Genomic DNA, 23,421 nt, shown 5'->3' with positions numbered 1-23,421 from the left:
CTTGAGCTTGTTTAATTAAGCTTTGACAAAAAAAAAACTGGAAGCTGATTGTTTTTTTATGCCGAGCTGCACCAGATTTTGCACTCTCTAGTTTTAGTAAATCAACCCCAACTTTGTCTGCTGGAACCAGTATTAAAGCTCTTCTTTGACAGGGTAGCTCTATCTTTATTATTTAATTGTAGCAACAAGGTCACTTTAAAAGCAGATTGGCTCTGGTGGGTAACAGCAGCAACATTAGAACCTGCCGACAGATCAGCGCTTCACTTATTTGTAATCGCCATTCCGCTTCATTTGAGTTCTTCATGCCCGATTTATTGCATCCATCATGCACTGGCCCTGGGAACAGGTCTTTGAAAAAAGTAAAAAAAAAAAATAATGAAAATAGATCTCAAGGGTTGTCAAAGATGACAGACATTTAAAGCACTTAAAAGCCAAGCTGTGATATGAACGAACCTCCTGGGCAAATGATATACCAGACAAGCCGTCATTTTGTATCAGGCTTCAGCCCGGTGGCAGTCTCACCCACTTCCGCAATACTCGTAAAAGACTGGAAAGCCATACAAAGCAACACTTACATCATTACATCACTCATCCCACCAGTAAGAGCAATGACATCATACCATCACAATGTCACCAACACCACTCAAACATCAATAAATAAAATAAATCACAAACTGCTAGCTGAAGCCTTAAAGATTCCTTGGTGAGATGAGTCATCTACTAAAACCGTGTTTTCAGGAAGCACCGAAAATACAATTCAGATTCCAGACGTGTGCTATGGAGATTATTAAATAAATAAGTATGTCTCGGAGGAAGAAAATAAATAAGTATTGTGCGTCAAACACAAAACATGGCTTGGGATTACTTAATATATTTTGTTTAATATATATGCAGCTGTAGGGGTGACTCCATATTGATTGAGTCAGTGGTGCAATCCTGACTGAATGATAAATCTGGAATTCAGTGATGAGTTCATACTCTGGTCATAACTACTGATGGCACAATGATGTGTGATTATGGGTGCAAACATTTTTTGGAAAGTAAGGTTTTGCATTGTTGTTTATTAGTGGGAATGCTTCAGCAGCCCTACTATTGTTATTTGTTTTTATTTATTAGTGGGACTGCTTCAGCAGTCCCACTATTGTTATTCATTTTTATTTATTTCCAATTCTATTTTTTTCTCGTTTTTGGCTCTGTGTAGCTTCTGCATACTTTCAGCTATTAAAACCATTCGACTTTTAAAATGTTCAGCTCTTTCAGCTAATGATGAGATTTCTTCAACTTTTTTCGTACTATTTATACTTTTTAAAATACTAAGCTTTTTAACACTTTTTTTAACATTGAAGTGAAAATCTTCTTCCGCTCCCAAAAGTTTGTTCTTTCATACTTTTACCTACAGACGCCAAATGTTAAAATGTTCACAAAATATTCAGCTATCTGGCTATATCTTTTCAGTTTGATATCATTTACAGTTTTTGTGAAAAAGCTGTTTAAGTTTAGTGATCATTTCAGGAAATTTTAGCGATTAAACAGAATGTGTATTGGGCTGCTTAGAGTGGATGATGTCATAGCTAGAGCACAGAGCCTTAAAAAAATTATCTTAGTTCCTTCTCTATAAATTGCTCACGCCCACAAGGTCTACTTGTCATACACAATTCATACATCAAAAAGTAGGTATTTTTGTCTAGTTTCAGGCAATGTCAGTTTTGTGATACACCTTTTACTTTTGGCTGGTTGAGCTTCCAAATGACAAGAGTTCCACACTTTCTTCCATTGACTGTCCTGTATAAAATTCTTCACATTTCCCAGCGAAACGCACAGTCAACTTCTTTTTTAAATCGCTGACATGCCCACATTTTTTAAGTTTATCAACATAAATTTTATACCTATACGTTCACAAAGGCTGTGTGTCTCTAACGGTGAAGTCGCTGTTTCCATAGCCTGTACTGTTGTGGATTTATTAAGGCTTGTTTGAAGGGTTCTCTCACAATGTCTCTCACTCATTAGGTGTGGGGATTAATGATCAAAAAGCTTTTCAAAAAACCTTTAAATATTCCACATCTTTCATATATTAGTGGTGTTGTTAAACTTTTGTAATGGAATTCATGTTTATTTTAAAACCATTCCTACTTTTCCAACTATTCTCACTTCTTCAACTTTTTCTTACGGATTTAAGCTATCCATCCAGTTAGCTTCAGCAATTCAGCATTCCCACTCATTTTCTCCAGGAAATTAATTTTCTAGTTGTGTATATGATTATACTATGAAAACTAAAACAAAGGAACATGCTGTAATTCGAAATCTAAAGATGTGTATAGACACCAAGGATGAATTTATGTCCATGTACATGAAACTGAGACACTTTCTAGATTGTTACTGTTAGGGGTAATGAAAGGGGCCCACCTCATTCACTACAGGCTACAATGAAAGTATAAATGATTGAGCAAGGATTTCTAATCCTACCAAACTTTTTCTTCCATGGCTCAGTGCTATCATTGGCTGTGTGTCAGAGAGGTTATCGGTTCAGGACACTTGCTGGGCACTCTGGAGTGCGCCGGCGAGCGCGTGCTCGCTGTGTTTGGCGTCGGTTGCCCTATTTAAGCTAATGGGATGCTGTGCTCGGTGCTGTCCGATCATCAGCTTCCTGTTTCCGAACTTCCTGTTTCCTGTGTATTGCTCTGATCTCCCTGTGACCCGGCTTGTTTACTGGACTCTCTCTCTCTGCTATCCGCCTGCAAACTGATCCCGGCCTGCCTCTGACGTTGAACCTGCCTGACCCCTTGTACCGTGCTGATTGCCTGTTGCCAAAACCTGCCTGTGACCTGGACTTTGTATCTGCCTGCTCCCTTTGTACCGTGCTGACTGCCTGCTGCCAACTTTGCTAGTGACCGGATCTGCCTGCTCTGCACCTGTTAGCTGATCTCCAGCCTACCTATTACCACCTGCCAGCTTGTGTCAGGATCCTGGGCCTTATCCACCCGCCAGGCTCTCATACCATTCTGTGCTCCCATGCCTTCTGTGTACTCTATCAGGGGCCGGGAACCAGATACGTACGGGAGGCCATCCTCTGCTACATCGGGTTCGTCAGTCTGGTACGGGTAAGTCTGACACTGTGCCTTAGAGACTGAATTTTTGATCCATGAAAAAGGTTTAGAATAGGAGATACCGTAGTTGTCTAATCTGTACATGGGCGGCTTAAAGCAAACTTGTTCTTTTACCATGTAGGCAAAGTGATAGGTTCACTTTAATGGTGGCCCAACCAGCAAATGCTAACCTTTCCAAGGCTTTCTGCCTTTTTGTTTCACTGCATGTGACTTTCTCCTCTCACTCCCATGTGACACAACTGGTGGGTGATGATTGGTATTTTTGCAATCAATGATATATGTGGAGGAAACAAAAATTCAAGCTCAACATTTTATCTACCAGTGGGCCATCAACCCATAGAAAACAAATGGGGTGTTCAAGGATGACCAACCGGTATTTTATACAAGAAACACTTCATTAAAAACATCAATGTTTTATAATACCGATACCATAAAAGATCTATACATATAAAAATAACAAAAATAGTGCAGTGGGTATTAAAAATACATATAGCCTAAATAACTACTGTCATATTTTAAGTCATCGCTTTTTGCAGTAAACACAACCTCTTCAGGACTTCATTTTAGATTTGACAGATGCCTTACACACCAAATCTTTTAATAAAACCAATGTGTTAATAAGGAGAGCTAATCACATTTTCCTAGACAGTGGGGAGGCAAATGAAGGACAACCAATAAAGAGATCAACAGAATGGACACCCGTTTGGGCCAAGAAACCTTAAACTAGTGGACCCAAAATGCACCCATGCAGAAATGGGGACCCGAAATTGCTCATAAAACAATGCTTGTCCAACGTAGTGTCATAATATATGTGACTGTAATAGACCAATAGATGGAAAAATCCAGCACAATACACAAAAGAGTGGGACCCTTGAGATGTTAAAGTCAATGTAAAAAGGTTTTACGTTGACAAATCAGCATTAACAAACATGGCCATCCTGGTCTTCCATCAGCCACATAATCCCAACATCTCGTCTGCAAAGTCAGCAGCTCTAGCTTTCACAAAAGCAGCCTGAATCAGTGTTCATAAACAACATAACCACAAAGATCCTCAATGGAAGCTCTATGGGATTCTATACGTCTGTACAACCACAAACCAGTGTTGTGAAAGCTGGTGCCTGGTAGTTGTAGTTCCACATAGATGAAAGACCAAAACCATAGTTAATACAAACATATAAGATGTTTATTGGTCCAGCAAGACACAACCTGAAGATGGGCCACACCCAAAACACATCGTCCTGATGACAGCCTTCTGAGAGATTGCTCCACGGAACGTTGTTGCTATCCCCCGATGTCTCTACACACACCACATCCAGTGATTACCACGGCCGCGACACCACATCTGGCGAGCCATCCACTAGCTTTGGCTACCCATCCCCTGCCTTAGTCTCCCTGGATTTTCCTGGGTTTGACCGGAGAGCCAGCGGACTTGCTATACAGCCTTATGTAATCTTTGGCTACCAAATACATCCCTGTCTTTTTGCACCTTTGCCTGCCAAATACATCCCTGGCTTTTTGCATTTTTGCCTGCAAAATACATCGCTGGCTTTTCCACATTTTGCCAGCAGTCCCTTACAGTGGTATACATTTGGCTCCTCATCATATCACCATATCCTTTACACAGCATCTGCTTTTTTCCATCTGAGAGACACTATAGTGACACTGTACTACTCTGGGGGAGGGGGGTAATCAGAGTCTTTTTTTTTTTTTTACACTTTGCTGCTACAGTGATGATCACTGTAACAGCAATGTTTGACCTGTCATGAATGGGTTATATTCATAACAGCTGTGACTTACTATTATGTGCTGTGATTGGCCCAAGTACCACGTGTTAGCTGTGGGCCAATCACAGCATTACTATAGGAAACACAGCTGTTATAAATTTAATTTATTACAGCTTTGTTGACACTGTGATCATGTTATCGCATAGCGGATACTGGGAGTCGCAATCCGCTGATGGGAGCGATGCACCCTCAGCTGGATGATGTACATGTACGTGGTCCAGCCTGCCCCTGCCACCATGCCGTGCAGTAAATGTACTTTGGCCGGGTGGCAAACTGCAGGTGTTCTTTACTGTTAGAAGGGTAAGGATGTGGAACTCCCTTCCACAGTTGGTGGTGTCAGCGGGAAGTGTCGACAGTTTAAGTTTTTTTTAGATAGGCATCCTAACGTACCCAATACACAGGGATACGGGAAGGGGTAGAGACATAAATACACACACACACCCATACAGGTTGAACTAGATAGACTAGTGTCTTTATTTAGCCTTACCAACTATGTAACTATGAGCACGGTGGTTGTACAGAAGGTAATCTACCAACTGACTTCTGTATAACTGCCCTGTCTGATTTTTCCCGTTCGATCAACACTGCAGGCTATAGTCTGCTACCCTAATCAATGTATTCTTCTGACAAAGGGGAAGTCCACCCACTGTCAGAATACAATAACACAGTGGGAAGGATTCCCTCATCCACTTCAAGTGTGTGGATGGCAGAATTTGGTCCATTTTTTTTTTGATCAATACATTACACAACTGCTATAAAAGTATCACAGCAAAGTGGAAGTTAAACTACCAAAAGTGGTATTTTTAGTACAATATCTACCTGACTGTATATATATTTCTGTGACTTCAATTGGGCTTTAAAGACTATCTCTGCAGAGAACCCATATTAAAGCTTAGTGAAGCTTAATACAGGGGGTTAACAATGGCAAGAGTTGGTGAAAGCAGGGATCCGTCATCTGGAGATAATTCCGAAAATCATCCGGATTATTCTCCTGGATCTCCCGCAGCAAAGGCATATGACATAATTGGTCGTGATTAATAAAGCAACTAATTTTTGGTCCAAGAAATCCTCCTCCTCTTGCTCCTGGACTGGACTTGAGTCAAAGCAATAACTCCAAGGCCAATAATAAATAACACGTTATCTCTTCCGATTCCGCAACATGTGTGGTTGACAAACAGCCGTTCAGTAATGAACTGAAAAGCGCGAAATGAAAAGCGCAAATCAACACTCACCAAACTTCTGCTAACATGAAATTAGCAGAAGGAGCCCAAAGGGTGGTGCCTGACAATTGAACTTCCTCTTTATTGGCTCGTAGTACGTCTAGTACGTCACTACGTTCGTGTTTGTTGGCTGACAATTGTGCACCGTTTGTATGCAAGACAAAATCCAGGCACATGCCCTTCGGACAAAAGTCTAGCCCTTTGTCTGCGGAAAATCCGATCGTGTGTACGAGGCTTAAGTTGCTGATTTTCTCTGGCACTACAGAAGGACAATCCTTACGAGAACTTACATTTTTGAAAGTAGGATTATATGAAAGGGTGACAATGCAGGAGCACAACATACAGTTTATTATTTTAATAAAAAAATTGCAATAAGAATATTTTAAGCTGCAATATACCCCCATTCTGTTCTTGGGTTTAGATCTACTTTAAGAAAATAATACAGTAATTCCTTAGGTGGCATGCAAGTGTATGGGCAGAGTATCTTTTTTCACCTGACAAGGACCTTCATGGCAGGATCATTAGGTATCCTTAAAGCGGTATTAAAAGCAAAACCAAAAATGTAATATATTGCACCTTTGATGTATTGGCTGTATTAGTCTTCTTTTTTTAAGCTTTTTTTCCCCTGGTGATCTGGCCAGTAACACACCTCTTGACCTCCCAATCTGGATGAAGGAGCACGGGGGGGGGGGGTGATTTGGACAGCAGCATCGTTAGTTTGGGGGGTGTTAGATGTACTAGCAGATTTAAATACAGGACAATGCTTTTGGGTTCGATGCTGAAAGCTGCAGATTTTCAAAAGACTGAAAATTGCTGAAAAAGTGAGTTAAAATGTTAAAGCTTGTTTGAGATTTTTGTGACTAGACCTACGCTAAAACTTTGGAATCACTGTATATACAACACACAGTTTTCAATAGCCACACACCCTGTCAGGAAAGAATCCAGATTTGTAACTTAGAAAATATACAAGAACACATTAAAGCTTTTTGTACTGTGATCTATGTTTGCTTTTATGCCCAGGGAACTACAAATTGTCCATTACTGGTCTTTGTAGATGAATTACACAAAGTAACCAAAACGCCCTAATTGTTGTTCAAGCCATTATTAAAGGGCATATTTGTGTCTTGCCTGGACAGGTATTGTAGACTTGGGAATCCTAGACATTTGTGTATAAATCTAATTAGAGATATAACAACCATTAACTGAACTCCAGGCAGATATTAAACATTTTTTAAGTATAAAGCCATAAAAAATGTTTAATTTTTTTTTTTAAGGGAAATAGGGAATGGTTAAAATGTTGTCAGGTTTTTTTTCCCCATGGAAGAGATTTTGCCTCACTTTCTGTCCCACAGAGACAACAGACGGTGAGCGAAAATCCCTTTTAAATTGGGTTCAGATCTCCTCTTATCTCTGTCACCTGTTCCGGTGACAGCTGTACATTTTTTTATTTTTTTTTTTTACCATCGCTTTTTGATCCAGTGGCACTGATAACCAGGATAAATAGAAAAACTAAAACCAAAACTAAAAAATATATTTTGCTTTAAATATATTTTTGTTTCTTAAGAAATCACAAAATGTATTTTTTTTAAACCGCTAGTTTTAGTTTGGGAATTCTGCCTTCATTTTATTTTCATTTTCCCTATAATCCGTTCAGTGGCTGAACTTTGATGGAGGGTCAGAAGTCACTCAAGGCTCTGTTTTGTACAGGTCTTTTTGGTTTTTACACATTGGTTTCTCCAGTTTTAGTAAATCAACCCCAATCAGCTTCCAGGATTTTTTTTGTCAAAGCTTAAATGAACAAGCTAAAGTTAAGCCTCGTACACATGCTCAGATTTTCCGCAGACAAAACCTCGGACTTTTGTCCGAAGGCGTGTGCCTGTATTTTGACTTGCATACAAACAGCAAGGAACTGTCGGCCAACAAACACAAACGTACTGACGTACTGTGTGTTTTTTCAGCTCTTTAGCGCCACCCTTTGGGCTCCTTCTGCTAATTTTGTGTTAGTAGAAGTTTGGTGAGTGTTGATTTGTGCTTTTCATTTAGCGCTTTTCAGTTCGTTTCTGAACGGCTGTTCATCAAGCAGACATGTTGTGGAATCGGAGGAGAGAATGTGTTATTTATTATTGGCCTTGGAGTTATTGCTTTGACCCAAGTCCAGTCCAGGAACAGGAGGAGGATTTCTTGGACCAAAAATTGGTTGCTTTATTAATTGTGACCAATTATCATATGCCTTTGCTGAGGGAGCTCCAGGAGAATAATCCTGATGTTTGTCAGAATTATCTCTGGATGAGGGACCCCTCTGCTTTCACCAACTATTGGCATTGTTGGCATTGTTGATCCCCTATATTAAGAAGCAGGACACATGCATGAGGCTTTTATTTTATTTTTTGGTTGAATAATAATGATTTGATTTGGTATATTTTCTATATTTTTGGATGTATAGAATGCACTTTTGGTTAAGTTCTATTGGCAGATAGCATGTCTAATTTTATTTGTTTTCTTTTTTTTAATGCACAATAAAAAAATTTGTAGAATAATACTTGGCTATGTGTTTTACTTCAAATGACAGTTTGGTAGTAGGCAGTTACATTTAAAAAAAATACAATGTAAAATTGACAAGAGACACCAACATAGTTTTATCTTTGAACTTAAAAACTACAGGATTATGGTGTTGTGTTAACTTGCCCAAAAAAAAAACAAAACATAATAATATGATTCTTGATATCACTAGAAAATAAAAGCCTTTGAAAATTAGTTTGCAATAACTCCATCAGTATCACCAACAAAGCAGCTTCATTATTATCCCATTAACCACTTGCCGACCGCCGCATGACGATGTACGTCCAAACTTTGAAGGGGTATAACCCCGGTATCCCCGTTCTCGTGCGGCGGCCGGCTTTCAGATAAAAGTGGTCCCTGCGACGGATTCGCCGCGAGACCACTTTTATTGGTGGCGGGAGAGGGGCCCCCCTCCCGCCGTGATCCGGTGCCCTCCGCTGCTTACCGGAGCCGATCGCATCCGTCTCCGTCCTGTGCCTGGAGACGAGTGAGGCTAAGATGGCGCCCACTCGACTCCATGACACTGCTGGGCGGAAGCGACGTCAAAATGTCACTTCCGTCCACGCCTTTTAAAGGCACATTTTTTCAAATGTAATTTTTTTAAATTACTTTTTTTTTTTATTATCGCATTTTAGTGTAAATATGAGATCTGAGGTCTTTTTGACCCCAGATCTCATATTTAAGAGGTCCTGTCATGCTTTTTTCTATTACAAGGGATGTTTACATTCCTTGTAATAGGAATAAAAGTGACACATTTTTTTTTAAGTGTAAAAATAAATAAAATAATGTAAAATAAATAATAAAAATAAATTAAAAAAAAAAAAAAAAAAACCCTGTCACGACGAGCTCGCGCACAGAAGTGAACGCATACGCGAGTAGCGCCCGCATATGAAAACGGTGGTCAAACCACACATGTGAGGTATCGCCGCGACCAGTAGAGTGAGAGCAATAATTCTAGCTCTAGACCTCCTCTGTACCACAAAATATGCAACCTGTAGAATTTTTTAAATGTCGCCTATGGAGCTTTTTGAGGGTAAAAGTTTGACACCATTCCACGAGCGGGCGCAATTTTGAAGCGTGACATTATATTTCACAATATAAAAAAAAAAATGGGCTAACTTTACTGTTGTCTTATTTTTTTATTCAAAAAAGTGCATTTTTTCCAAAAAAAGTGCACTTTTAAGACCGCTGCGCAAATACGGTGCAAAAAAAATTATTGCAATGACCGCCATTTTATTCTCTAGGGTGTTAGAAGAAAAACCATATATAATGTTTGGGGGTTCTAAGTAATTTTCTAGCAAAAAAACCTGTTATAAACATGTAAACACCTAAAATCCAAAACGAGGCTGGTCCTTAAGTGGTTAAAGAAGAGAATTTTGCGCTGCATTTCGAGATTTCATAATTTGCCACGTCACGAATGTTAATTCTCAATTAAGAATGATAGTTTACAAGACCGACCGCTTCTGGCTCCTCCTTGCTTCCGAGCATGCGTGTTTGTACTTTGGAATTTTGTCCGACGGACTTGTGTACACACACGCTCGGAAAATCTGACAACAGACATTTGTTGGCGGAAAATTTTAAAACCTGCCATCCAACAAATCCAGCAACAATTGTCCGATGGAGCATACAAACGGCCGGATTTTCCACCAACAGCCTGTCATCACACAATTCCCGTTGGAAAATCTGATCGTGTGTACGAGGCTTAAGAAGCTGATCGGCTACTATACATAATTGCACCAGATTTTGCACTCTCCAGTTTTGGTAAATCAATGCTAGTGTGCTGCTACTGTGCTGAAGAGAATTGTTAATACTAGAGAATTTACATTTATATATTTCAACTCCCAGTATTTAAATGTTTTTAGCTTTTAATAACTGTGAGAAGAGAATGACTGCTGTGCTGACACACTGCCAAGTCTTTAGGGATGACATGGATAATATTTAGATCTTTTATTTTAGTTTTTATCTTTCAAAGTGATAACTACATTGGTCTTGTATTACTTACAATTTTTGAATGTTTATAGGCTGATATTTACTATCACTGTTTTAATTGTTTGTATTTGTTTGTAAAAAAAAACCTCTGTATTTTACAAATATAGTATTTTTAGAACTTTTTTTTTAAACATTTTCAAAATTCTTTTTAGTAAGTTAAATATTACATAAAAATATTTTTTTTTCAAATGTATCCCGATTGTGAGTGTGGTACTTTAGTGTTTTAGAATGCTAGTTTGCCAATTTGTTGTGAATACAGACCTGAATAGCTGGATACCACACATGAGCAGTTCAAAGACTCATAGGAGGGACATACTGTAACCTTCTAGTAGGCCATGCCCTCTTATGCCGCGTACACACGGTCGGACTTTTTCGGCTACAAAAGTCCGACAGCCTGTCCGACAGACTTTCGACGGACTTTTGTCGGACTTGCGGCAGACTTTCTTATGAACGGACTTGCCTACATACGATCACACAAAAGTCCGACGGATTCGTACGTGATGACGTACACCGGACTAAAATAAGGAAGTTGATAGCCAGTAGCCAATAGTTGCCCTAGCGTGGGTTTTTGCCCGTCAGACTAGCATACAGACGAGCGGATTTCTGGGTCCGGCGTAGTTACGACGTAAAGATTTGAAGCATGTTTCAAATCTAAAGTCCGTCAGATTTGCAACTGGAAAAGTCAGCTGAAAGTCTGCTGAAAGTCCGGGGAAGCCCACACACGGTCGGATTGTCAGCCAGCTTTAGTCCGTCGGCCTTTTGTAGACGAAAAGTCCAACCGTGTGTACGCAGCATTAGGTTTTCTTGTCTGCTGCAGAAGCAACCAGCAATTGGACAGCTAAAGCTGGGCTAACTTATTAGATAGCCCAGCATGCACTGCACTGAACCATGGAAGCACCCTGCAGGGAATGTTTTCTTTTTCCTAAACATAATCTATTAAGATAACATATGGAAAATAATACAGTTGATTTTTTTTTTTTTTTTAGGGCTGGTTCACACCACAAAAACACATTCCAGATCTGTTCCGGATGCTTTTTTGCATGCGCGTTTTTAACGCGTTTTGACACGTCCCAGTATGTTTTCGGCGCTTTTTTATGTGTTTCCGGATGCATTCCAAATGCTTTTTTTTCTTGTTTTTTTCCACTATACTAGGGTCCAGTGCATTTTGTATGTGTTTTTGATGCATGCCAGTGCGTTTCAGTGCATTTTACTGCGTTCCAGTACAGTCGGGTCCAGGAAAAATGCAGCATGTTCTACTTTATTTTTATGGAACTGAAAAGCCCTGGAAATGACTGCACTAGTGTGAACTATGCCATTGGAAACCATATAACCTGTTTTACATGCTTTTATTCATGCAGGAAAAAAAAAAACGCACTGGACTGCCTGTGGTGTGAACTGGCCCTTAGTTTACTTTCAATTAGCAAGCATGTAGCATTATTGTTGTAGTTCCCCTGAATGTAAAATGTTATGTTTTATGTGACGCCCACAATTTATAAATGTTGCCATTCTACGTACAGTATATAAAAATGACAATCGTGCTAATCCATGTGCTACCTAGTGCACGATTAAAGACCACTTTAACAATTGAACAATGAAAAAATGTGCAAATAGCTAGACTAATCAAATGATTAGACAAAAATCACTGTGAAGGATTAAATAAGAAGTGCTAACAACACACTAATAAGTGAAGAGCAAAAGTGCAAAGGAATATATAAAATATAAGTCCATGTAATGTTGGGCAGAGCTACGGGCTGACATCATCACGCCCCATGTGATCCTGGAAGGGCGGGTGTATGTTTGTTTGCCGGAAAAGAGATTCTTTTATGCGCATACAAATTTTAATTCTTGTAAGTAGCCATTTGGCTTTCCTTTTAAATAAACTTGGTTGTATGGTATTACACTATTGGAGCCTTTTTCTTCCTATGTAAACTTTATGGATGTTCTGGAGATACCAATGTGAGTGGAGTGGTGGCTGCAACAGGTCTGATTTCCTTCAAGGGTTTTCCTGATACCTTGTAGAGGTTTTTCTGCTCGCTCAAGTGACCATCCTAGCGATAGATGGTCCTAATTATCTGGTAAAAGTCTCTGAATACCACTGTTGGTGTGACACTGAAGATATTTCATCACTTGGTGGAGGTTTCACCTTACTCCTCAGGGATTTTTCAACATTACATGGACTTATATTTTATTTATTCTTTTGCATTTTTGCTCTTCACTTATTAGTGCGTTTATTAGCTTATTTGATCCTTCGCAGTGATTTTTGTCTAATCATTTGATTAGTCTAGCTATTTGCACATTTTTTCATTCATTGTTAAAGTGGTCATTAATCATGCACTAGGTAGCACATTGATTAGCGTGATTGTTATTTTTGTATTGTTTTGCCTTGTTGATATCACTTGGTTAATCGCAGCAGTCATTTTTGAATTTATTTATTTTCATTTACAATTTAGCGCGGTACATCTCTTGGTTTTTATATCTTTATGAGGGAACTTTGGTATCATTTCCCAAGCCTCCCTATTGGTCAGTGAGGTCTCACATCTCATTGAAATAAATGGTAAGGAAGATGAAGGGATTTTTACAGTGCAAATAAGCTGAGCATAGAAAATTTAAAAGAACCAAAGTTTTAATTCAACCATTAAAAAACATATAATTTGTACATAATTCATAAAATCTCAATATTGACAAAGTCACAGTGGTCAATGTGGAATATGAGTGTACATATATTTTGGAAGCTGATATAGTTGCATACTAGCCCCACATGTTTCGCAGTGTCGCTTTTTCAAGGGATATGCAAACTGAAAGGTGGTATCATCCAACACTCCTATAGATTCTAAGGAGATATAGAAAATTATAAAATAACATTCATTGTAAATTACAGAGAAATATAAATATACATAATTATTGAAAGACAAGCGCAATGTCCTCTCTATAACAGTACTATTAAGGTGCTTATCCCCATAATGACCCAAAGTCCAGTCAATCCCCGCATTCACCAACCGGAACTGGAACAGCGATAGGGCCGATTATGCAACCACAGGGGACAGGAAGGTAGAACTATGTATAAAATACAAAGTACAATGTATCAAAATGGGCTATTTGTTAATGTAGGGGAGGTAAATATATGGCTAAATATATAGATAGATATCAATGAAAAAAAAATTAATTTTTGCTTATTGAAATTCTGGTGAAGATTCGCAAGAGGTGCGTAGAAGAAAAGTTAGTTGGCTCAAAAAACAGAGAGCCACTGGGCACTTGCTCTAAAAATTATTACGAACAGCACCTATGAGATGGAGGCGATCATCAAAACTCCTGCTAGATAGTCGTTGCAGGGGATGGTTCAGTAATGCTAATGAATAAAGCAAAAATTAAATGATAAGATAGTAAGGATGGGGGATGAAGCTCTGCTGAGAGTAGCAAAAATTACAAGGACTAGAAAGTGTAGGTGAAAAGGAATATAACAAGGAGGTAAATGGTAATAGCAGTTAGATAAAGATCATCCAGTATAACTAGCCGGATGGTAATGGACATATTGTCTCAGTAAATACATATAGGAGAAACAGGTCAACAGTTTAGGTGCTTTTTGCACTAAATGTAAAAGACAATTAGGTACTTGGTAATGGATGGGTAGACTAAAGATGAAGGAAAGAGTGAATGAGAAAGGCGGCTGGTTGTGGAGCAGTGTGTGGTAAACTTACCAGTCACTGACACTGCTACAAAAAGGGTTCCACCCTCCGGCGCTGACAGATTGCTCTGTCAGATTAGCCGGCTTAAATGCTGTCCCCCATCGAGCTGGCGTGTGACGTCACCAGCTCGATGCATACGTGTAGGCGCCAGTGCGCATGCCCGAGGAGCCGAAGATCCCATCCTACTACAAGTCCCAGGGTGCACCGCGGTCCCACATAGAACCGACATGTGCAGAGTGATACATGACGATTCCAACTGTGTTTCCGCGGCGCCCGGGCTGCAGGGATGGGAAGCGGAGCACAGACGTGACCCGCTAGGTTCCGATCCCGATCTCATTGAAATGCCAATGGTGAGCAAGATAGAGCCAGGCTCAGCTTTTAATGCAAATGTTGAAGTTTAGCTGCCTTTTATATGAATGTACTGATTGTTTTGCTATATGCCCAGTTAGAATTGGTGACGTTTGTGACAGATTTACTGAGCATGTTATTCAATAGTAAAGCCTAATTCCGAATTTTAATTTTAGATTCAGTTAAAATTTCTGTAACGTTTTTATTCCAGATTGAGCAGAGAATTTTTTGTCCCTGTGACACCATACAATAAATGGGGGATTGAGACAAAAAAAGCACAGATTACAGGAGAACATTACCTGAAGTTCTATCCCTTTCTTATTCTAATAATAACGTTTATTGGATCTGTCTGCATCCCTGTTGGAGAGATTTCCCATCACTTCCTGTCCTGACAGGAAGTGAGAAAAGGTCTCCTCAATGGGCACAAAGATAGCAATAAAAGCCTGATTTAACCTATTTTCACTCCAAAACCACATAAATGGTTTTGCCTGGACTTGGCCATTAAAGGAACTCTGTCTACGCAGAACTAGGTTAAAAGTTTTTAGTGTATTTTGTGTAAACATTTGGCATCTATCGTATGTTTAAGCTGATGTGTTTTAAATTGAAATTGATTGTACTGTAACCCATTGTACCTGGACCAATATTGAATTGCAATAAAACGAAGTATAGAAAAAAATTAACCAATGAAATAATTGTTTGTTTTTTTTTTTTTTTAACCAGTGTACTAGATTTACTAGTTTAGATTACCATGCCGCAGTGGAAGACTTTCTGTGCTTGCTTATATTTTATCCCTTATATTTTCTTCCCTCTAGTTCCTCCTCAGTTTGTAGACTTTCCTTTGGACGTAGAAGTGGATGTTGGAGAGAGTGTGCAGCTCATCTGCAGTGCTGAAGGGAGCCCTGTACCAACCGTGTCCTGGTCCCGTCAAGATGAGGGGCCACTAGTCCCATCTGGAACTACAGAGATCATCGGTGGCATTGGGTCAAACACCGTCCATATGAGAAGTAAGGCACAGAATGCTGAAGCAGCACAAATAAATTCAATAGCACTACCTTTAAGGAAATAAACTTCCCAACTTTTTTAATAACATGAATGGGTAACATAGGCAGGTGTTCATAGCCACCAAAATCAATTTAAAGTCAGTGTTCTCTCCAGAAATATACTTCATCTGCTTTGGGATGAAGGCAGACAAAAAAAGGTATTCTGCCCATACACCAGCATGCCACCTTAGGGATTTATATTAATGTTTATTTCTTTCTCGAACATCACGGGACACAGAGCCACAGTAATTACTGATGGGTTATATAGGTATCACTGGTGATTGGACACTGGCACACCCTATCAGGAAGTTCAACCCCCTATATAATCCCTCCCCCTTGCAGGGATACCTCAGTTTTTACGCCAGTGTCTTAGGTGATGGACGTATAAAGATGTCCTGTGCTGAGCTCCAAAGGGAATATCCTAAGATCCTATACTGGGGCAAGCCAGGCGAACCGGATCCATTCAAAGTGTCTTTTCATGGCCGAATTGAATGGTACCCGGGCCTCGTGTCCGAAGAAACGAGGTTTTACCCGTAATGCTTCTCTTTTTAGAGAGCTGGACCCCGCAGATCAGAAAATGGCTTTAAACTTCCTAATTTCTGGCGAGGTGCTTTACGGTCCCAGAACTGTTGGATCCCCCTACTGATGGGGGCCCCAGTCTCTGACGGTTTTTTCAAACGGAGCCCACCGTGAGAGGTGAAGATTGGGTCTGTGTAAACGGCACCCTGCGGCTGGATAAGGTAAGAGGAGATTCCACAGAATTTTTGAGTTCTAGTGGTTTTTCTCCTTTAAGGTAAATGCATGCTATGCCTATTGTGACCACCGGGGGCTGCCAAGAGCACAAACCTACACATGCTGACTGATTGTCTCAGGTGTTGTAATCGCTGTGTATGTCCCAGCGTATCAAGCAGGCTGCAAGCAGGTAAGGTGGATGGGGGGATTTCTCATGTTTGAATGTTCCCCCCAGGCTAGAGAGGGGCCACAGGGGTCTAGAAAGTGGTTATACCACCCGGGCTCTGTGGCCTAATGGCCACCATCTCTGAAGATAGCCGTTCAGGCAAATCTTGTTACCAGTCTCCCTCCTTCCCTCCCCCCATCCCCAGCCTTTTCTCCAGAGCATGACAGGAGAGTCGGCAGTGCGGGAAGCGCTCGTTTTTTTCAAAACTCGAGGGGGGGGGGCGGTAGAGGAGGGGGCAGGATGTCACCACAGAGTGTTTAGACTCCCACTCAGGCCAGCTGCAGGCTATTAAAGGCACTCTGTACAGGTGCACTCAGCCTTCTGAGAGACACAGAGCTAACGGTCGCATGTAAGGTGGGACACAGGCATTCTCCTAGGCAGCATTTACTGAAGTAACACCAGACTGAGCATTGGGTAGCAAGGCTTTTAGCCAGACTACATCGCTCAGCGGACAGTGTTCATTTGTATACCTCACACCTTGTTGCTTTGCACTATGGGTAGAAGAGGTTCAAGCACCCCAGGAACCAGAGACACTAGGGGATCTCGTTCAGGTTCTGAGGGCCCCCTGTCAGCAGCATCCTTCCCCCCTAAAGATGGGCCAGGGACGGCTAGCCAGGGAGAGCCATCGGGGTCAGGGGCTACACCTGCTTCTGGCACTTCAGCCCCTGTATATATTACACAAGAGGTTTTTTTCCTCAACCATTAATGGTCTAGAGGAAAGATTAATGGCCGTGATTACGTCTTCACTCAGTGGAAGAAAACGCACTAGGCTTTCCTCTGTTCCCCAAGACCCTCAGACAGAGGAGCTCTGGGATAAAGGAGATGAATCCCTTTCAGAGGATCGGGATGGGATGGATGATTCCTCTTCGGAGGATTCAGGTGGAGAGGGACCCTCTGCGACTTCCCAAGAGGAGAAAGTCTTAGTGCAGATCCTCACTGGATTGGTCCGCTCCACATTTAAGTTGCCCATACCTGAAACTGCTAAAGAATCCTCTTCTGCTTTGGGGTCACTGAAACCTTTCCAAGCAGCACATGCTTTTCCTGTTCATACTTTACTTGAAAAGCTTATTTAGTCTGAGTGGGATCACCCAGACAAACGTTTTTTTCCGCCGAGAAAGTTTTCAACACTTTATCCGATGGAAGAAAAGTTTATTAAAATGTGGGGAATACCAGCTATTGATGCCGCCATTTCCTCCATAAATAATAGCCTGACTTGTCCTGTAGACAATGCTCAGATGCTCAGGGATCCTGTAGATAAAAGGATGGAATCCCTATTGAAGGATGTTTTCTCCTTAGCAGGATCAGTGGCCCAACCTGCAATAGCAGCGATTGGAGTCTGTCAATACTTAAGAGACCATGTTAAGCAGGTCATCAAAGTATTACCTGAACAGCAGGCCCAGGGGTTTGCTAACCTTCCAGCGGCCTTATGCTTTGTGGTTGACGCCATTAGAGATTCTATCGTGCAAACCTCCCGTCTTTCACTGGGGTTGGTGCATATACGTAGAATCCTATGGTTGAAAAATTGGTCAGCCGAAGCACCATGTAAGAAGCTACTGGCTGGGTTTCCATTTCGTGGTGCAAGGTTGTTTGGAGAGGACTTGGATAACTATATCAAGAGAATCTCTTGTGGGAAAAGCACTCTCTTACCTGTCAAGAAGAAGAGTAAGCGTCCCTCTTTCAAACGGACTCTTTCCCCAGCGCCGGGGGCTTCAGCCTCCAGGCAGTCTCGACGGCCGCCTCCATCGGGGTCCAGAGACAAGAGTCAACCCCAGGGACAAAAGAAGTCCTGGGGAAAGAAGCCTACTAGGCAAAACACTAAGACCTCTGCATGAGGGGGCGCCCCCGCTCACTCGAGTGGGGGGAAGACTGTGACAATTCTCAGAGCTCTGGCAGGAGGACTTCCAGGACAGATGGGTAGTCTCCACGGTAACCTTAGGGTACAAGCTGGAGTTTCAGGAATGCCCTTCTCCTCGGTTCCTCAGATCAAATGTTCCCAGAGACCCAGAGAAGAAGCAGTCGCTCCTTCTAGCGTTAGAGCGACTTTTGTCGCAGGAGGTCATTATGATAGTTCCCGCAAAGGACCAGGGATTGGGCTTCTATTCCAACCTTTTTACGGTCCAAAAGCCAAATGGGGATGTCAGGCCCATTTTGGACTTAAGGGATCTGAACCGATTCCTAAGGATTCAATCCTTCCGCATGGAATCAATTCGAACAGTAGTTCCCACCCTGCAGGGAAGAGAATTTCTGGCATCAATAGACATCAGAGATGCATATCTGCATGTGCCCATTTTTCCTGCTCATCAGAAGTTTCTGCGCTTCGAGGTAGGAGGGCGCCATTTCCAGTTTATGGCTCTGCCCTTTGGGATAGCCACTGCACCTCGAGTGTTCACAAAGATCTTGGCTCCTCCTCTGGCCAGATTAAGGGCTCAGGGTATAGCTGTCATAGCATACCTAGACGACCTGCTCTTGATAGACCGGTCGGTAGCCTCTTTGAATGGAAACTTGAGGACCACGGTCAGGTATCTAGAACACCTGGGTTGGATCCTCAACTTAGAAAAGTCTTTCCTAAAACCAGTAAGAAGACTGGAATATTTAGGTCTGATTATACATACAAGCCAGGAGAAAATATTTCTACCCCAGGCAAAGATCACTGCTTTGAGAGAGCTGATTCTGACAGTAAGGACCAAGAAGGGTCCCTCAGTCCGCCTTTGTATGAGGCTACTAGGGAAGATGGTGTCTTCATTCGAAGCAGTTCCCTATGCTCAGTTTCACTCAAGAATGCTGCAACACAGTATTCTGTCGACCTGGAACAAGAAGGTTCAGGCATTAGACTTTCCGATGCACCTGTCGCATGCGGTGCGTCAGAGCCTCAATTGGTGGCTCATACCCGAAAACCTGCAGAAGGGGAAATCCTTTCTACCGGTTACCTGGACGGTGGCAACAACAGATGCCAGTCTGTCAGGTTGGGGAGCAGTTCTGGAACAGGCTGCGGTCCAAGGAGTATGGTCCAAGACAGAGAGGACCTTACCCATCAACATTCTGGAGATCCGGGCGATACATCTAGCTCTAAAAGCCTGGACTATCAGGCTACAGGGTTGTCCGGTCAGGATCCAGTCCGACAATGCCACAGCAGTGGCTTATGTCAATCATCAGGGAGGCACCCGGAGCCGAGCTGCTCAAAAAGAGGTGAACCAGATCTTAGTCTGGGCAGAGATGCATGTGCCATGCATATCGGCAGTTTTCATCCCGGGAATAGAGAATTGGCAGGCGGACTATCTAAGTCGCCAGCAGTTACTTCCAGGGGAATGGTCTCTGCATCCCGACGTCTTTTGGGCCATATGCCAAAGATGGGGGGTTCCAGATGTAGATCTCTTTGCATCCCGATTCAACAAAAAGATAGACAGATTTGTGGCAAGGACAAAAGATCCTCTTGCATGCGGGACGGATGCGTTGGTGATTCCGTGGCATCGGTTCTCACTGATTTACGCATTCCCGCCTATTCTGCTACTACCACGACTCCTTCGCAGGATCAGGCAGGAAAGGAAGTCGGTACTTCTGGTGGCCCCCGCTTGGCCCAGAAGGACTTGGTATGCAGAAATAGTAAGGATGACGGTAGGTTCCCCGTGGACACTACCGGAACGCCCAGACCTGTTATCTCAAGGTCCAGTGTTCCATCCTGCCTTACAAACGCTAAATTTGACGGTTTGGCTATTGAGACCCACGTTCTGAAGAGTCGGGGGCTCTCAGGTCCTGTCATATCTACCTTGATTAATGCAAGGAAGCCAGCTTCCAGGATGATTTATCATAGAGTCTGGAAAGCTTATATAACCTGGTGTGAATCCAGAGGTTGGCATCCCAGGAAATATGTCATAGGTAGAATCCTTGATTTTCTACAGATGGGATTAGAGATGAAGCTGGCCTTGAGTACCATCAAGGGCCAGGTCTCTGCTTTATCAGTATTATTTCAGCGGCCACTTGCTTCGCATTCTTTGGTCCGAAACTTTATGCAGGGGGTGATGCGTCTTAATCCTCCGGTTAAAGCGCCCCTAAACCCCTGGGACTTGAATTTGGTCCTGGCTGTGTTACAGAAACGGCCTTTTGAACCAATAAGTCAGATTCCTTTGGTCTTGTTGACAAGGAAATTAATTTTTCTGGTGGCCATCTCTTCTGCTAGAAGAGTATCAGAATTAGCAGCTCTTTCCTGTAAGGAGCCTTATTTGATTATACACAAGGATAGAGTGGTACTACGCCCTCATCCTAGTTTTTTACCGAAGGTGGTTTCTGATTTTCATTTAAACCAAGACATTGTTCTACCTTCCTTTTTTCCAGATCCCTGTTCTCCGGAAGAGAGATCTCTACATTCGTTGGATGTAGTAAGAGCAGTTAAGGCCTATCTAGGGGCAACTACTCAGATCCGCAAGACGGATGTTTTGTTTGTGCTGCCAGAGGGTCCCAATAGAGGACAGGCAGCGTCAAAAGCTACCATTTCTAAATGGATTCGACAGTTGATCATTCAAGCTTACGGTTTGAAACAGAAGATTCCTCCGTTTCAGATCAGGGCACATTCCACAAGGGCTATTGGTGCTTCTTGGGCAGTGCATCACCGGGCCTCTATGGCTCAAATCTGCAAGGCCGCAACCTGGTCTTCAGTCCATACATTCACCAGATTCTATCAGGTGGATGTGAGAAGGCATGAGGATATCGCCTTTGGGCGTAGTGTGCTGCAGGCAGCGGTACAGGGTCCTCAGGTCTGATTGCACCCTACTTGGTCGTGGTTCCCCCCCCTCAGGTAGCATTGCTCTGGGACATCCCATCAGTAATTACTGTGGCTCTGTGTCCCGTGATGTTCGAGAAAGAAAATAGGATTTTTTAAAACAGCTTACCTGTAAAATCCTTTTCTTTCGAAGGACATCACGGGACACAGAGGTCCCACCCCTCTTCTAATACACTATATTGCTTGGCTACAAAACTGAGGTATCCCTGCAAGGGGGAGGGATTATATAGGGGGTTGAACTTCCTGATAGGGTGTGCCAGTGTCCAATCACCAGTGATACCTATATAACCCATCAGTAATTACTGTGGCTCTGTGTCCCGTGATGTCCTTCGAAAGAAAAGGATTTTACAGGTAAGCTGTTTTAAAAAATCCTATTTTTAAAGTACATCTAAACCTAAAAACAGAAGTGCAGATATTGCAGTGAAAGCATTATAAATGCAATTTTTAATTAAAATAATAAACATGTTATACTCACCTGCTCTATGTAATGGTATTGAAGCCCCTTCCTCCTCTTCTGAGGTTCACCGCTGGTGTTGTCCGTTCCTCCTCTTCTGAGGTTCCCCGCTGGTGTTGTCCGTTCCTCCTCTTCTGATGTTCCCCGCTGGTGCTGTCCGTTCCTCCTCTTCTGAGGTTCCCCGCTGGTGCTGTCCGTTCCTCCTCTTCTGAGGTTCCCCGCTGGTGCTGTCTGTTCCTCCTCTTCTGGGGTTCCCCGTTAGTGCTGTCCATTCCTCCTCTTCTGGGGTTCCCCGTTAGTGCTGTCCGTTCCTCCTCTTCTGGGGTTCCCCGTTAGTGCTGTCCGTTCCTCCTCTTCTGGGGTTCCCCGTTAGTGCTGTCCGTTCCTCCTCTTCTGGGGTTCCCCGTTAGTGCTGTCCGTTCCTCCTCTTCTGGGGTTCCCCGTTAGTGCTGCCCGTTCCTCCTCTTTTGAGGTTCCCCGCTAGTGCTGTCCATTCCTCCTCTTCTGGGGTTCCCCGCTGGTCCTGTCCATTCCTCCTCCTCTTAGGTTCCCCGCTGGTCCTGTCCATTCCTCCTCTTCTGTGTCTGCCCCCATAGCAAGCCGCTTGCTATGAGGGCAGACATGCGAGCTCACCCTGAGCTTAGCAGAGCTTGGCTCTGCCCCACCCCCCACTTTCTGCTTAAAGGATTTGATTGACAGCAGAGGGAGCCAATGGCTCTTCCAGTGACACCTGTCCCCCTCATTTCTTGTCTTAATATCTTAGTTGTCACGATTCCCCAAGTGCAGAAAGTAATGGAAAATCTCTCAAACAGTGTCGCAGACAGCAAAACAATCCTGACAGTACTTCTATTCCCATCATTTTTGGTGCAAAGCTAAAGAAAAGATCAAATAAAAAATGTTTTGGCTGAGGTTAAGCATTAAGGGTTGGAAAAGTGTTAGCTGTAGGTTAAGAATTTGGGGCTTTTTTCAGAAGATGACTAAGTGTTTGTTCGGACAGGGGAATTTTAGAGTTTTGAGGTTTACTGAAAGCCCACTTGTTTTCAGCACTGAAAACCCAATGCCAAAAACTAACATACCACAGTTTGCTGAACTGGAACATAAAGTTTATTCTATGCATGCTTATTGGTATCATTAAATATTAGTATCTTTGTTAACATTCTTTTCCTAGTTGCAAAACCAGAGGACACTGGAGTGTACGTGTGTGAGGCCCGGAATCCATTCGGCTGGGTACAAGCAGAAATCCTCCTAACAGTCACAGGACTTGGTAAGAGATATACTCCATGTTTGTATGTAGCACTCTTTGACGAGTATTACTGACCATTGCAGTAATATTTACCTTTCATTCCAGTGGCTCCACAGGTGGGTGAGGCACCATCGGAGATAAATGTCCTTGAAGGAAGTCCTGTGTTGCTACCATGTACAGTCGCAGCAGGAAACCCCCTTCCGGTACAACGCTGGGTGAAAGACTCAGGACTAGTAAGTTAACTATTAGACATAGGTGTACCTAC

General features: G+C 42.3%; 1 protein-coding gene across 1 annotated transcript in view; it reads left to right on the top strand.

Moving 5' to 3' along the window:
• HMCN2 (hemicentin 2) overlaps positions 1-23,421 on the top strand; it is a 318,398-nt gene that overhangs the window by 125,042 nt on the left and 169,935 nt on the right. Inside the window, exons 16-18 of the mRNA XM_073600486.1 lie at positions 15,500-15,691; positions 23,082-23,177; positions 23,262-23,389. Coding sequence (XP_073456587.1) covers positions 15,500-15,691; positions 23,082-23,177; positions 23,262-23,389 — 416 coding nt within the window. The remainder of the gene's footprint in view (positions 1-15,499; positions 15,692-23,081; positions 23,178-23,261; positions 23,390-23,421) is intronic.

The sequence above is a fragment of the Aquarana catesbeiana genome, linkage group LG09 (genome assembly GCF_042186555.1).
Source record: "Aquarana catesbeiana isolate 2022-GZ linkage group LG09, ASM4218655v1, whole genome shotgun sequence".
In the NCBI taxonomy this organism is placed as follows: Eukaryota; Metazoa; Chordata; class Amphibia; order Anura; family Ranidae; genus Aquarana; species Aquarana catesbeiana.
The sequence above is the reverse complement of the archived record's forward strand: the minus strand, read 5'-3'. Positions and strand labels throughout refer to the sequence as shown.